The 14177-nt window shown below is 52.3% G+C and overlaps 2 protein-coding genes across 2 annotated transcripts; both read left to right on the top strand.

The window, feature by feature from the left end:
• The first annotated feature begins 681 nt into the window (after window positions 1-681).
• On the top strand, window positions 682-7669 carry tyrp1a (tyrosinase-related protein 1a). Its single transcript, XM_029252276.1, has 7 exons — window positions 682-1270; window positions 3065-3387; window positions 3883-4087; window positions 5573-5740; window positions 5830-6009; window positions 6974-7120; window positions 7289-7669. Exons 1-7 carry the CDS (start codon window positions 910-912, stop codon window positions 7495-7497), a joined length of 1593 nt encoding a protein of 530 aa, XP_029108109.1. The 5' UTR covers window positions 682-909; the 3' UTR covers window positions 7498-7669.
• A 790-nt stretch (window positions 7670-8459) lies between these two features.
• Window positions 8460-13681, top strand: lurap1l (leucine rich adaptor protein 1 like). Its single transcript, XM_018759523.2, has 2 exons — window positions 8460-9441; window positions 11939-13681. The coding sequence occupies exons 1-2, from the start codon at window positions 9235-9237 to the stop codon at window positions 12308-12310; spliced, it is 579 nt and encodes a 192-aa protein (XP_018615039.1). The 5' UTR covers window positions 8460-9234; the 3' UTR covers window positions 12311-13681.
• Window positions 13682-14177: the final 496 nt, after the last annotated feature.

Genomic DNA, 14177 nt, shown 5'->3' with positions numbered 1-14177 from the left:
GAGAACATGACGGAGATTTCAAGGGCCTGATAAAACGGAGGGTGGGTGCGCGCACGCGCACACACACACACACACACACACACACACACACACACACACACACAGACCATGGAAGTGAGAGTATTTCTGGCTGTATTCCCCCTCCACGGGTTTCAGAGTGTTTCAAGTCTCCACGTGGGGGGTCTCCTCCTCGCTCCAGGAATATGCTGTGGTCTCACTGTATGTTCCTCAATGACAATTTCGGTTATTCACGTTTATTGAGCTGAGGAGCAGTGATTCAAACCTACAATATTCAAATTAAGAGGCGACAGCCCTAACCACGACGCCACCTGCTGGACTACTACTGGCAGGGCTTTCCTCCAACACAAGTCTGGAGAGGTTTGGAAGGAGTTTGCACTACTTACATCATTTTTACTTATACAACACAGCAGAGAGAGAGAATGCGGCTCGTGATGAGGGGTCCGGTGCACTCTGGTGACCAGTGAAGAAAACCTGTGTGTGTGTGTGTGTGTGTGTGTGTGTGTGTGTGTGTGTGTGTGTGTGTCTCTGCAGGAGCGGAGGAATGCGTTGTGGTCACGAGGAGGTCTGTGACCGCGCCGTCATGTGCTGCTCCTGGCTTATTTAAGGGCCTCCTGGGGCTCGGAGCAGAACTGAAGGTCTGAGGATCTGAGGCGTGGAGAAGAGAAGGTGTGGAGAAGGAGAGGAGAGGAGAGGAGCAGCTGCGCTCAGGACACTTGACTTGACTTGTCCTCCTGAGTAAACCCGTTTGCTGCATTTTGGGGGAAAAGTGGCAAGAAGAAGAAGCAGAAGAGGAAGAAAAGGCAGCAGGAGGAGCAGAAGAAGAAGAAGAAGCAGCGGGAACTTGGGCGCCAGGACCACCCGTCGCGAGCCAGCGCTCGTTGCAGAGCCATGGGGGGCCGCGCGCTGCTCCTCCTGTGCGCGTGGCTCGCGCTCGGCAGCGCGCAGTTCCCGCGCCGGTGCGTCACCCCGGAGGGGCTCCGCAGCGGTCAGTGCTGCCCTTCCCCGAGCGGACTGCCCGGTGACGCCGCCTGCGGCTCGGCCTCCGGGCGCGGGCGGTGCGTGGCCGTGACCGCCGACGAACGCGCCCACGGACCGCAGTACCCGCACGACGGGCGCGACGACCGCGAGCGCTGGCCGCTGCGCTTCTTCAACCGCACGTGCCGCTGCAGCGGCAACTTCAGCGGCTTCGACTGCGGCAGGTGCCGCCACGGCTTCGCGGGGGTCAACTGCGAGCAGCGCGTGCCCGTGGGTGAGTCGCGGGGGGGGCGGCGGGTGGAGTACCGAGAGTGCGGGTGAAATAGTGAAATATCGAGGTGGCGGATGAGAGGCAGAAAAGGTCAGGCACACACACACACACACACACACACACACACACACACACACACACACACACACACACACACACACACACACACACACACACACACGCACCAATCAGCCAAAACATTAAAACCACCTGATGATGGTGCAGGTCCCCCTCTGCCGCCAAAACAGCTCTGACCCCTCGATGTATGAACTCCACACGACCTCTGAAGGTGCCTCTGGTATCCGGCACCAAGACTTCAGCAGCAGATCCTTTAAGTCCCGTAAGTTGCGAGGTGGGGCTTCCGTGGATCGCACTTGTTTTTCCAGCACATCCCACAGGCGCTCGATCGGATTGAGATCTGGGGAGTCGGAGGCCAAGCCGACACCTTGAACTCTTCGTCATGTTCCTCAAACCTGTATGGTCTGCAAAAATCTTTAGGTAGGAAGTATGTGTCGGAGTAACATCCACATGAGTACCAGGACCCAAGATTTCCCAGCAGAACATTTTGCCCATATTGTCCCATTGGCTCCACCAGCTCGCCTTCTTCCCATAGTGCATCCTGCTGCCATCTCTTCCCCAGCTAAATGAGGCACGCGCACCCGGCCGTCCACATGATCTAAAAGAAGACGTTATTCATCAGATCAGGCCACCTTCTTCCATGCTCCACGGTGCAGTTCTGACGCTCGCGTACCCATTGTAGGGCGCTTTCGGCGGCGGACAGCGGTCAGCGTGAGCGCTCTGACCGGTCTGCCGCTACGCAGCCCCATACACAGCAAGCTGCGATGCACCGTGTTCTGACACCTTTCTATCACGGCCAGCATTAAGGTTCTCAGCAATTTGTGCTACAGTAGCTCTTCTGTGGGATCAAACCACACAGATTAGCCTTTGTTCCCCATCAGTGAGCCTTGGGCGCCCATGACCCTGTCGCCAGTTCACCGATTGTCCTTCCGTGGACCACTTTTGGTCAGTACAAAAGCACTGCACACCGGGAACAGCCCACAAGACCTGCCGTTTTGGAGATGCCCTGACCCAGTCATCTACCCATTGCAATTTGGCCCTTGCCAGAGGCACTCAGATCCTTACGTTTGCCCTTTTTTTTTTTTTTCTCTACTCCAACACAACAAACACATCAACACACTGACTGTTCACTTGCTGCCTAATATATCCCACCCCTTGACAGATGCCATTGTACCAAGATAATCAATGTTATTCACTTTACCTGTCAGTGGTTTTAATGTTGTGGCTGATCAGTGTATATAGTGGTAATGGAATAAGGGGTCTTTATAAAAAAAATTAAAAAAAAAAAAAAAAAAAAACTGTGAAATTCGGTATAGTGGTGGAAAATGAGTAGAAAGCAGCGGAAAAACAGCAGCGCAAACAGTGAAACCGCGAAATGCAATTTTCTAATCGTGGCATGGTGGAATAACGATGAAAAAAAGATGGAGAAATAATATTTAAAGTGAAACAGCAGAATAAGGGGGATGTAATAAAACTGAAATAATGGCCAAAAAAAAAAAAAAAAAAAAACCCAACAGTGGGAGAAGTGAAATTGAGATCCAGCAGCGAAACACCGAAATGACACTGAAACAGCGACAAACTGCAACACCGAAAAAGCAAAGCAGTGAAGTAAGAACAAAAAGAATTAAACGGATCATTTGTGCTGTGAGCTCCGAGCCGCGTACCCGCCGGCGGTCGGAAATCAGCGTAAAACCCTGCACGTTTCGCACGAATCCCCAGTGAGGAGGAACGTGATGCTGCTGAGTCCCGAGGAGAAGCGGGCCTTCGTCGACGCCCTGGACCAGGCGAAGCGCACCGTGCACCCTGACCTGGTCATCGCCACGCGCCGCTACCCGGAGCTGTTTGGACCCGACGGGAACGCGACGCAGTTCGAGAACATCAGCATCTACAACTACTTTGTGTGGTCGCACTACTACTCCGTGGGCAAGACCTTCCTGGGGCCGGGGCAGCCCAGCTTCGGGGGCGTGGACTTCTCCCACGAGGGCCCTGCCTTCCTCACCTGGCACAGGTTCCACTTGCTCCAGCTCGAGAGAGACATGCAGGTAGGTGTGTGCGTGTGTGTGTGTGTGATTCTGGGAGCACTACGGACTGCTCTGTTTTAGGTCCCGCTATACTGTGCCTTCACACGTCTCCTGCGCGCCACATCAAAAAAAAAAGAGTACGAGTGTGACACGGACACGGTGTATCGTTCGCGCAGGCTGCTCAGAGCCGACGCTATGCAAATAAGAGCTGAAAGGAATACTGTGGAATAATACGGTAAAATCTCCGGCGTGCAGCGTTTGCTATAAATGTTCCCGGCTCGGCGCCGGACCACCCGAGCTGCTCTTCTGTACTCGTTTTACCCGACCCTTTCCTCCGAGGTCACTCGTAATGTTGCGTTTCTTCACGCCGATTTACCCTTGGGTACAGCAGGGTAATGATTACCGTTTCACTTCAGGGTGAGTAAACCGATCAAGGGTACAAGAGCAGGTTCTCCGAGCGCTCTAACCACTGCGCCCCCGGTGCTTCCAAGCAGCTGTCGGTGTTCCTCCACGCAGGACATGCTGCGGGACCCTTCGTTCGCCCTGCCCTACTGGAACTTCGCCATCGGGGGCAACGCCTGCGACATCTGCACCGACGACCTCATGGGCGCCAGGAGCAACTTTGAGCTCAACTCCATCAGCAGCAACTCCATCTTCTCGCAGTGGAGGGTGATCTGCGAGAGCGTCGACGACTACGACACCCTCGGCACCATCTGCAACAGTAAGGGAGCGTCTTCCTCCCGGAACGTTCGCCTTCGCCTGTCGGACGCTTCTCCCGAAATTACGTCGCGGTGTCGGGTTTGCACGCCGAGCTCCTTACGCCGTTTCGCCCATTTATGCAGCAGGGTCATTTTTAGCGTATCGATTCAGGGTGAGTACTTTGATCGAGGGCACCGAGCAGGAACGGGGATTCAAGCCAGGTCTTTTGACTGCGAGGTCGCAGCCCTAACCACTGCGCCCCCTGCTGTCCCGAAGAAGTATGGAAGTGCGGTAACCATTCGCAACGCTGCAGTCCGTCAGAAGGGAGTCGCTCCACCGTGCAGGATGAAACGTCTTCGCAGCACGGACGCCGACACGCGAGTTCCGGCCGCCTCCCATCCACATCCACACCGGAGAGCCTTTAGATTGTGACGCTAAGAGGGATTTTCAGGAAAAGATATATTTAAAAATAATAATAATAAATATATAGAGCGTGGTTAGGGGGGGCGCGGTGGTGCAGTGGGTTGGACCGGGTCCTGCTCTCCGGTGGGTCTGGGGTTCGAGTCCCGCTTGGGGTGCCTTGCGGCGGACTGGCGTCCCGTCCTGGGTGTGTCCCCTCCCCCTCCGGCCTTGCGCCCTGTGTTGCCGGGTAGGCTCCGGTTCCCCGTGACCCCGTATGGGACAAGCGGTTCTGAAAAAAAAAAATTATTATAGGGGGGCGCAGTGGCGCAGTGGGTTGGACTGGGTCCTGCTCTCCAGTGGGTCTGGGATTCAAGTCCCGCTTGGGGTGCCTTGCGATGGACTGGAGTCCCGTCCTGGGTGTGTCCCCTCCCCCTCCGCCCTTACGCCCTGAGTTGCCGGGTTAGGATCCGGTTCCCCGCGACCCCGTATGGGACAAGCGGCTCAGACGATGTGTGTATTTGTGCGTGTGAGCGTGGTTATGAAGCGTTAGTTCAACGAGGAGAGAGCTCTGTTCGCTGCGGTGCTGTCTGCTATCCACTCCCACATTTTTTTGCTGCGATTAAAAAAATAATTAATTAGAACGAGGAACGGGAGTCTCGTCCTGCCAAACGAAGGAGGGAGCGGAGGCTTAACGTGGACACATGACTGGAATTCCGCTGAGAACGATTTTACGCGCAGCTCTTTCTTTTTCATGTGCAGTTAATCCTCTTACGCGGCAACGATCGCTGGACAAGATGTAGATGGACCCCCTGTGAGCAGCTGCCGAAGGGAAGATTGAAATGTAGAAAAAGTGCGAAAGGGAGCTGTGGGCGGAAGGCGCGTCGGCGCGGTCATCAGCAGGGCGTGGGCTCTGGCGGCAACCACTCGCACAACCGCGGTCCTGTCGACCGCTCCGCAGATGTGGCTTTTTGGAGGGACGTAGTATTTCCCTTAAGGATGCTGGCAAGGCACAAAAATTGAGGTTGCCTGCAGCACCGGGGACACGCGGTCCCATCGCGTTCCTGGAAGACGGACATGTGATGGTCACGCTCTCTATCCCCCCCAGGCACAGAGAGCAGCCCCATCAGGAGGAACCCGGCGGGAAACGTTGCGCGGCCCATGGTGCAAAGGCTGCCCGAGCCGCAGGACGTGGCCGACTGCCTCGAGCTCAAGGCCTTCGACACGCCGCCCTTCTACTCCACCTCTTCCGAGAGCTTCCGCAACACCATCGAGGGTGAGTGTGCTCTCGCGCGCCGCCACCAGGGGGCGGATCGTACGCATATCCCGTGTTGCGCACTACAGCGGTGCGTTCTGATCCGGCAGGATACAGCGCCCCGCAGGGCAACTACGACCCCATCATCCGCAGCTTACACAACCTGGCCCACCTGTTCCTCAACGGGACCGGGGGACAGACCCACCTGTCCCCCAACGACCCCATCTTCGTCCTGCTGCACACCTTCACCGACGCCATCTTCGACGAGTGGCTCAAACGCAACAACCCAGGTAACCCAGAGCGCACCGCTCCCTCCCTACCCCGGTAAATTCATCAAGGGTACAGTGGACTGTACGCTACTGACACTGTACTGGCACTGTACCCTGCAGTGTCACTACACTACCGATGCTGTATTGGTACTATACTGACACTGTACTTGTACTGTACTGATTCTTTACTGTCACTGTACTGACACTATATGTTGACTACACTACCGATACTTTACTGACGCTACACTTCCACGGACTATGCTGCAGAGCAAACATATGGCAGAAAACATACACCGACTCCTCTTGTTATCAACGGTCCCTTTACAAATTTTTGAGATACCAAAAGTGTACCCAGTATATTTTAGGAAACATTTTTTATGTTTTACTGAAATTTCTGCCTGTGGTGGTGTGAAGCTGCATTTACTTGTCTAGCCACTAGGTGACAGTAAAGAGTCTCAAACAAAATAGTGTGGGACCGCCTTCATTCAACTCACTTCCACAGTGTTCACAGCTCCTGTCTGGTGTTGCTCAGTGTCAGCGGTCAGTAACAAAACGAGAAACATCGCACATGTTTACGGGATTAATCGGTCAACAGTCAGCAAGGCGCTTCGAGTAGCTGACGGACTTGCATTTTGAGTCAAGTTAATAAAGGGTTTTTCCATTTATTACAGCTTTTAGTCTGATTTTCACACAACTTAAACCACAAAAAAGTTGTCTGTACTATTCTTTTATATATGAACTAACTGTGTCTTTGTGGAGAAAGTGACTTTGGAGTTACGAACAAAAGCTACAGAGAGACTTGCGGTCACTGCTGTGTTTGTAAGGTGAGGAGTCAGTGTTCATAGCTTAGAGACTGACATGGTCACCTTAGCTGACCGACCCTGCGCTTCAGGTCTACTGTGTTTCAGCTGCGTGTCCTCAGATGCCCCCGGAAGGATGGAAGGCAGGGTCACCCAGCGCTCACAGGGCTGCTTGCTCGTTTCAGATTCCAGCGTTTATCCCGTGCAAAATGCTCCCATTGGACACAACAGGGAGTTCAACATGGTGCCTTTCTGGCCCCCGGTGACCAATGCGGAGATGTTTCTGAGCGCCCAAGAAAACCTGGGCTACGCGTACGAGGCCGAGTGGCCAGGTAGGCGACATCAGCACCGAGGGACGGTCCAGTCCGGTTCCATCAGAACCCGCTGAGCTCAGTAACCTGCCCGTTAACTGGTCCCAGCCGACGTGTTGGGGACCGGAGTACCGCTGCACCGTTGCGTTTACTTTCAGCCACCCTGTTTCTGTTGTGTGTCACCGGCAGCTCGTTCCTACACTCTGACCGAGATCATAACCGTCGCCATCGTGGCCGCCCTCATCGTCGTGGCCGTCATCTTCGCCGCCACCACGTGCGCCGTTCGCGCCCGCGCTCACGGCAAGACGGAGGGCCGCCAGCCTCTGCTGGGCGACCAGTACCAGCGCTACTCGGACGACCGCGACCGGCACCAGGACAAAAGCCAGTCGGTCGTGTGACCGCAGAATCTCCACCGAGGAAACGGTCATGTTTCGTAATCTTTCTCTTTTTTCCCCCTTTTCTTTTTTAATTCACCTGTTTTTACAGCCAAAACACTGCAGCTGAACACGGAATCGTGCGCTTCCCGAGGAGGAGAGAACAAGAGACAGGAAGACTTCACCTTTCACTCAACTACCTTTACTCTTTTTTTTTTTTTTTTTTGGAGAATTACAAATAAAACCTTGAAAAAGTACAAGTGCTGCTGTCGCTTGGCTTTCTGAATGTTTCTCCTGGGAGACAAGAGAAGGTGGAACTGCGAGGTTCTCGTGTAGGATCCGCAGTTGGGTTGCACACTGTCGGGAGAAGCGCTCGATGGCAAAGCCGAAAGACGAGGGCGGCGTCACATTGCGGCCAGCGGTGCTGTTCTTCCCCCAGTCGGCCAGCAGGGGGCGAGAGTAGCCGGCGAATCAGGTCGCGCAATTCGCACTGAAATATTATTATTCGTCAACGTTGTTCGGGACGCGACGCATTGCGGGCAGTCTCGTTAGTGACAAGCAGACATTTTAAAAAAATAAGTAGTTCACCTCAAAGAAAGACCCGAGGACTGATGTTGCTGACCTTCACGCTCTAGTTCAGGAAGCGCATCCCTGAACAGAACGATTAACCAAACATTTTCCTACTTTTCACAACTTAGTTCCACAGGAAAACGTCCATCCACTCAACTAATGATCATTGTAAAAGTTAGCTCGCTACTCCTCATAAATAAACTACTTCAGACCAATAATACGAAGTATCGGTTAATATAATACCGATTGAGAAAGCCAGCTTTTAATGTACCTTTTAATTAACCAGCTTAGTTAATGTACATTTGAATTACAGTTTTTCATGTCTTAACGTACAGTTAACATTTACGAGCATGAATGGCAAACCCAGAAAGAGAGAGACTCATTTGGAAAATAAACATGTTTAACTCATGCGCAGCCTCCACAAGACACAAAAAATAATCTGAACGTATTAAACATATTTAAACAAATGAGGGCAAGCTGCGATCCACCTTCTACGTGTATTACGGTAAAGGGGGAGCTCTTTGATCGACCTGATAAATGGTGCTTTTACATCTTAGGCCAAGAAGACCGGCCCTTGGACGTACCTGTTTATGGGTGCGTCTTGTCTGTGTACTACGGTAAAGCGGACTCCTCCCTGAATGGCTAGGCCAGTAGGCATAGTTTCTGTATGAGTTGCAAAAAGTGGTCGAGAACTACGGTACTATATACATGGCTCCAGAGTATATTTTCCGTGATTTTACCGTAAAGAGGTGTGTCCTCTGTGGGCCACTTGTCCTGCGAACTTTCGACTTTTTTACATTCATTACGGTAAAAGGGTGGGGCTTCGGTGACCCACCTATTTTATGGGTGCGTTTCTTCTTTGTATTACGATAAATGGGGGGCGGGTCCTGTCCGATCCACCTGTGTGCTGGCAGCGGCACGTTGCAGTTCGCAGTTCAGCCTTGGTGTGGGGACGATCTCCAGTGACAGGTGGCGTCCGGCGGCTCGCGCAGCGGAAACTTCCCATTTTATCAGTCTCTCTCAACGCTGCGATTAAAAAAAAAAAAAAGCAGAGCGTCAACTGACACGTGGCTGTTAGCGGCGAGACGGACCCAGAGCTGAGGCTCGCGGAGCTCCTCGTGGTGGTGGACTCCATGTGACGTGTGGACTGGTGGTGGTGGCGCCTGGACTCGGCTTCCTCTTGACTGGACCATGGAGGAGGACCGCGTCCTGCCGGACTTCAGGGACATCGAGACCAAGTTGGGGCGCAAAGTGCCCGAGATTCTGGTCCAGTGTCTGGCTGAAGGTGTCTTCCACAGGGCCTGGGAGGAGAAGAAGCCTGCGGTGACCCTCAGCTCTGCGGGGTCCTCTGACCTCAGGCGCCTCGAGAGCAAAATGCTGTTTCTCAAGCAGGAGATGGTGAGTGTGCGCTGCAGGCTTGTCGTTGGCACCTTCTGTTGAACCTTTAACAAATTTAACATGTGGCACTTCCTACCGAATCCTTGGCTCATTCGGTAGATCCTTTTTCCATTCCGTTCAACCACAACTTTCTTTCGAACCTCAGACACCTGCTGTAGAACCTTAGGCTGTAAGCTTTCTGGGCTGCTGACCCTTCCTCACACCGAAAGTCCCTACAGCCAGAGAGCTTCGTCCTGCTTCTGACAAATACAGGTGTGACCATCTGCTGACGGCCATCAACGACTGGCTTTCTTCTCCTTCTCCCGCCGGAACCACCCGAAGACGCTTGTGTCCAAGTCCAGTATGACCTGGGAAATAAAGGCATTTGTGGAGCAGTATCACCGCTGCCAAATTATTTCGACATTACTCAACCGACTCTTGAACTGCTAAGAAAAGTTCCTGTAGTGATTGATGTAATACGGTAGAGATCAAGGTTATGAAGAAATGCGGTAATGTACTATGCTTACGTCACTGGAGCGGGGTGTGTTCAAATGCAGGGAGTAACTTTCTGAGTAACGATGACTAAATGTGTGATTGTGGTACGAGATCGCCCTTAGTCATCAACTGTATTGATTTGGCTGCTGTTACCAAGCAACCGGAGGCTGGAGCGGGTGAGGCCAGGTGACATCAGTCAGTGCTCTCTGGCGGGTCTGGGGCTGGGGTGCTGCCTGGGCTGCCTTGTGGGGGATTGGTGTCCCCTCCGCGGTCTGTCCCCTCCACCTCCAGCCCTGCAGCCTGTGTTGCTGGGTTAGGCTCCGGGCCGTTGCGAGCCCCCTTGGGACAAACGGTTGTAGACATTGTGTGTGTGTGTGTTTCAGCTGAGGCACCGAGCGGGTCGCGTTTGAATGGACATTCGTTCAAGACATTGGCGGGTGAACCTTCATGATATTGTTGGCCGACGATGTTGAGCAGAAGCTGTGACTCGAGGTCACAGTCAGTTTGAATCCAGATCTAGATGAGTTGGGTTCTCTGTCACGGATGGGATCGGCTCAGCTCAGCTTTGCATGAGTTTTACGCCGCCACTTGTGTTCACGTGTTAGTTCAGTAAAGGGTGTGGAATCGGCGCACGGATACTGAATGTAAAACAGGAAATGATGTAATGGGCAACAGGCAATGTCGCTCAAACCTGTCGCTCTGCAGTCCGATGGACCTGGGTTCAAATCCCCTGTTGGTGGAATACCTTTAATCAAAATCCTTACCCCAGTCTGACAAAGTGAAAATTACTCTTGTGTAAATGGGTTAATCAGCGTAAGTAGCTTAGTGTACAAACCTCACACAAAGTCACCTTGGGCAAACAAGCAAAATACATGATGAATAATGAAGTGGAGAAAAAAAGTTGACGTGTGCATCCTATAATTAATTATAATTATCGTATAATTTTGTTGTATTGAACAGCAGTACAATGAGAGTTCAATTCAATTCTGAAAAAAAAAAATCATTGTAGATTTGAGTTAATATGACAATTAGCCTCCGCTGGCAGCAATGATGATCGATTTTGATGTTGCCGATTGCATACGAGAAAACGAGGAGCCGAAGAGGCAGCGATCATCTGAATTCGGCGCACTTACCACCCTCGCGGACCATGTTTACAGCTGGCAGTACGCCGCCGATTGTGTCCACCTTCTAAGTAGTGTCGCCGACGCGGTACGCGTTTACATGCAGAGCACACGCACGTCACGTGAACCGAGGAGTGTCTTGCTCACCTGCAGGGAAGGTCTGTTTCAGCTGTGGTTATGCTGCCCTTTCCCCTGAGCTTTAGTGCGGTACGTTTATAATATGTAGTGTCAATAAGGGATGCCGGTCTTTCCTTTCCAGTGGGGGGGAAAAAAAAGGAAGTGGCGTTCGGGATCAGCGAGTGTTTGAACAACACCTTGAACATATGTAATAAAGAGTTAAGAGTTAAGATCAACAGCACTGGCTCAATTTTGTCATCAACACAAAGTCACCTGTGTGGTTTGGAAATCTGGACACAAGGACTGATTGTTGTGGGACATATCGACAGACTGAGACCCCACTGTTGTAGGTCTCTGGTCAACATCAGCGGTCACAGGCACAACTCCGCCACCAGCTGAGCGTTCAAGCGATTTCACGTTTCACCCTGGTAGAGAGAGTCAGGTTTCGGTCATTTGCAGCCGATTGTAAACTTAAAGAAAAAAAACGGACACAGCCACTGACTTATTCAACAACGTTTACACAGATTTCGCCTCCGCTGTGCAGAGCTGTAGTTCATGTTACATTTACTCATTTATCAGCTGCTTTTTTCTAAAGCGGCTTAACGCCACGTAATTCTTGAATGCGGAGAAGGATTCAGCAGCTCTGAGGGACAGAGGGCGTTAATCTCACTACATCGTGGACAATACTGTGAACCTACGCACTTGGCAATTTTGGACCCGTACGTGCAGGAAACTTGACCGGCGTCATCATCGCATTCATGCCTACGTTGCCCCTCTCCCCACAGGCACACCTCCGCGCCATCGACGGCAGACTGATGCAGCAGCTGCTGGCCATCAACGAGGGCATAGAATCCATCCGGTGGGCGATGGAGGACAAGAGCGTGGAGGCAAGCCGCGACAGCAGCCTGGCAGGGAGCCTCTACAGCTTGTCGGAGAGTCCCGACACGTCTCCTCGGGGCAGCTGCGACAGCCTCCAGTGCGCCAGCGACGGCCTAGATGGCATCTCCTTGGGGAGCTACCTGGACACGCTGGCCGAGGACCTACCGGGCCACAGCTCTCCCTTGGACGCGGAGCTCCTCTCCGAGGACGTGCTGAAGGAGCACGGGCCTCGCAAGGAGCTTCGAGTCGACGTGGATGAGTACTACTGCTTTGCTTAATCTGCCGGTGACGACCTCGGGGTTAGAGGTCAGAGGATCTCCAAGCTCCCTGGGCTTTCCACTGGAGGAACATCAAACGCTGAAACCGGAGCGAGACTCCGCATCCCTTTCATGCCAAATAACGATCCCGTTGAAGAGGGACGTCGAGGGAGCGCACTGGTTCGAGTCAGCGGACCTTTGCGATACCTCGGCGTACGATGCGGACGTTGAACCAAGCGGACCGTTTCGGGGTTTTCGCATTTGCTTTAACAATCTCCTCTCGAGGGGTGCATTTCCGAGACCGTGCAATATCTCCGCGTGTCCCGAAGAGGCTCATTTCGGCGCGGAATCGGCGTCGCGTCCGAGAGCGCGGGTCACCGTGCCGACGCTGGCCGAACGGAGCCACGCGCACCGCTATTGCGTCGAAGACGCCGCGTCCGTGCGTCGGACCCACGGGATTCGCGCGTGCCTTAATTTCCCACAAAGGGAAACCAGCCACTTTGAATATTTTTGTCCCAGCTTCAATATTTCTTCACGTAGAGGAAAATTGTGAGCGTTGGCTGCATTTCTGTACCGCGCCCACGCTGCTCGAGCGGAAGTCAAAGCAAGAGAAGCAGCAGATGGATGAACAATAACGGGGTACAGAGCCCAGCCCCCAGCGAGCTTTCAGGGACCTGCGTTTTAAGCATTTAATCATTAAATCTGATTTTTTTTTTTTAAAAACCAGAATGTTGCTCTGTATCCTCCAGAGAACGAGAAGTCATTTTTTTTTCCTACTCTAGATAACTTTTTAATCTTCCAAATGGTACGAACCACAGTGCTGAGTCCTGCCACACCTTACAGAGGACAAGTTTCCAGCCTTCCGCACATACATCCAAATGCCTTTTTGTCGGGTCTCGGGAGGATATTAAAGAGGCCCAACATAAAGCTTCGTGAAGAAACGCAGTGGCTGAAAATGATGCTGATCAATGCTGTGCCTTTCGAAGTGTCATCTAATACTAGGCAAGTGAGCGGCGGGAGTTACCCATGACCTGGTTTGTGGTCCGCTGCACTTGGACAAGCGGAGCTGGATGGGCTTTACCTGCCGGAATCTCTGCGGGAAATGTGCTCTTTACCCCATTTATTCCACGATGAACCAAACCAGTGGGTCACCCGTGTGGAAATACTGCTGTCCATCGAGATATACTGCACATTTTAACATGTTCTATGTCCACTTATGTTTTTGTAAACCTGACAGTCTGTGTGTCAGTGCTGCCTCTCTAATGGATCTTATTTATTGTTCGTATTGTTAACTGTTCAATGTTTGGAGGCTAAAAATAGCTGTTGTGAAGAATTAATAATAATATATGTTGATTTTCTAAAATGGCGCATGTCGTTTCTGCATATTAAAAATTCAGAAAACCTGTTTGGGATGTTTTTTTTTTTTAATTCCACACTTGCACTCACATGTGTGGATTCTTTAGTAAGTTAAAGGGCTGAAAACAATCCAGGTGCACTAAATTGGGACCACTGTGGCAAAACGAAACATGTAATTATTACATCGTGTACGTGTACAAACGCACACGCTGTCTGAACCCCTTGTCCCATACGGGGCTGCGGGGAGCCGGAGCCTAACCTGGCAACACAGGGCATAAGGCCAGAGGGGGAGGGGGACACACCCAGGACGTGACGCCAGTCCATCGCAAGGCACCCCAAGCGGGACTCGAACCCTAGACCCACTGGAAAAGAAGACCCGGTCCATCCCACTGTACCCCCGCCCCCCATTGTGTACAGCACAACGTCATTCATATCATCTCATAGCATACTTTATGAACTTGAGACAAAATTTGAAGGCAGGATGGATAGATAATTGCACGAGGCTACACATTTCATATATAACAGGTGACTC

This window comes from Scleropages formosus, chromosome 5, assembly GCF_900964775.1.
Source record: "Scleropages formosus chromosome 5, fSclFor1.1, whole genome shotgun sequence".
NCBI lineage: Eukaryota > Metazoa > Chordata > Actinopteri > Osteoglossiformes > Osteoglossidae > Scleropages > Scleropages formosus.
Note: the sequence above shows the minus strand (reverse complement) of the source record. Positions and strands in the feature narration are given on the sequence as shown.

What these genes read in the sequence shown, in the direction of transcription:
- tyrp1a (XM_029252276.1), top strand. Translation starts at nt 910, where the DNA reads ATGGGGGGCCGCGCGCTGCTCCTCCTGTGCGCGTGGCTCGCGCTCGGC. An exon ending in AGCTCGAGAGAGACATGCAG is followed by an intron (nt 3,388 to 3,882) that starts GTAGGTGTGTGC and finishes TCCTCCACGCAG; the next exon opens with GACATGCTGCGGGACCCTTC. An exon ending in CCTCGGCACCATCTGCAACA is followed by an intron (nt 4,088 to 5,572) that starts GTAAGGGAGCGT and finishes TATCCCCCCCAG; the next exon opens with GCACAGAGAGCAGCCCCATC.
- lurap1l (XM_018759523.2), top strand. Translation starts at nt 9,235, where the DNA reads ATGGAGGAGGACCGCGTCCTGCCGGACTTCAGGGACATCGAGACCAAG. An exon ending in TGTTTCTCAAGCAGGAGATG is followed by an intron (nt 9,442 to 11,938) that starts GTGAGTGTGCGC and finishes CTCTCCCCACAG; the next exon opens with GCACACCTCCGCGCCATCGA.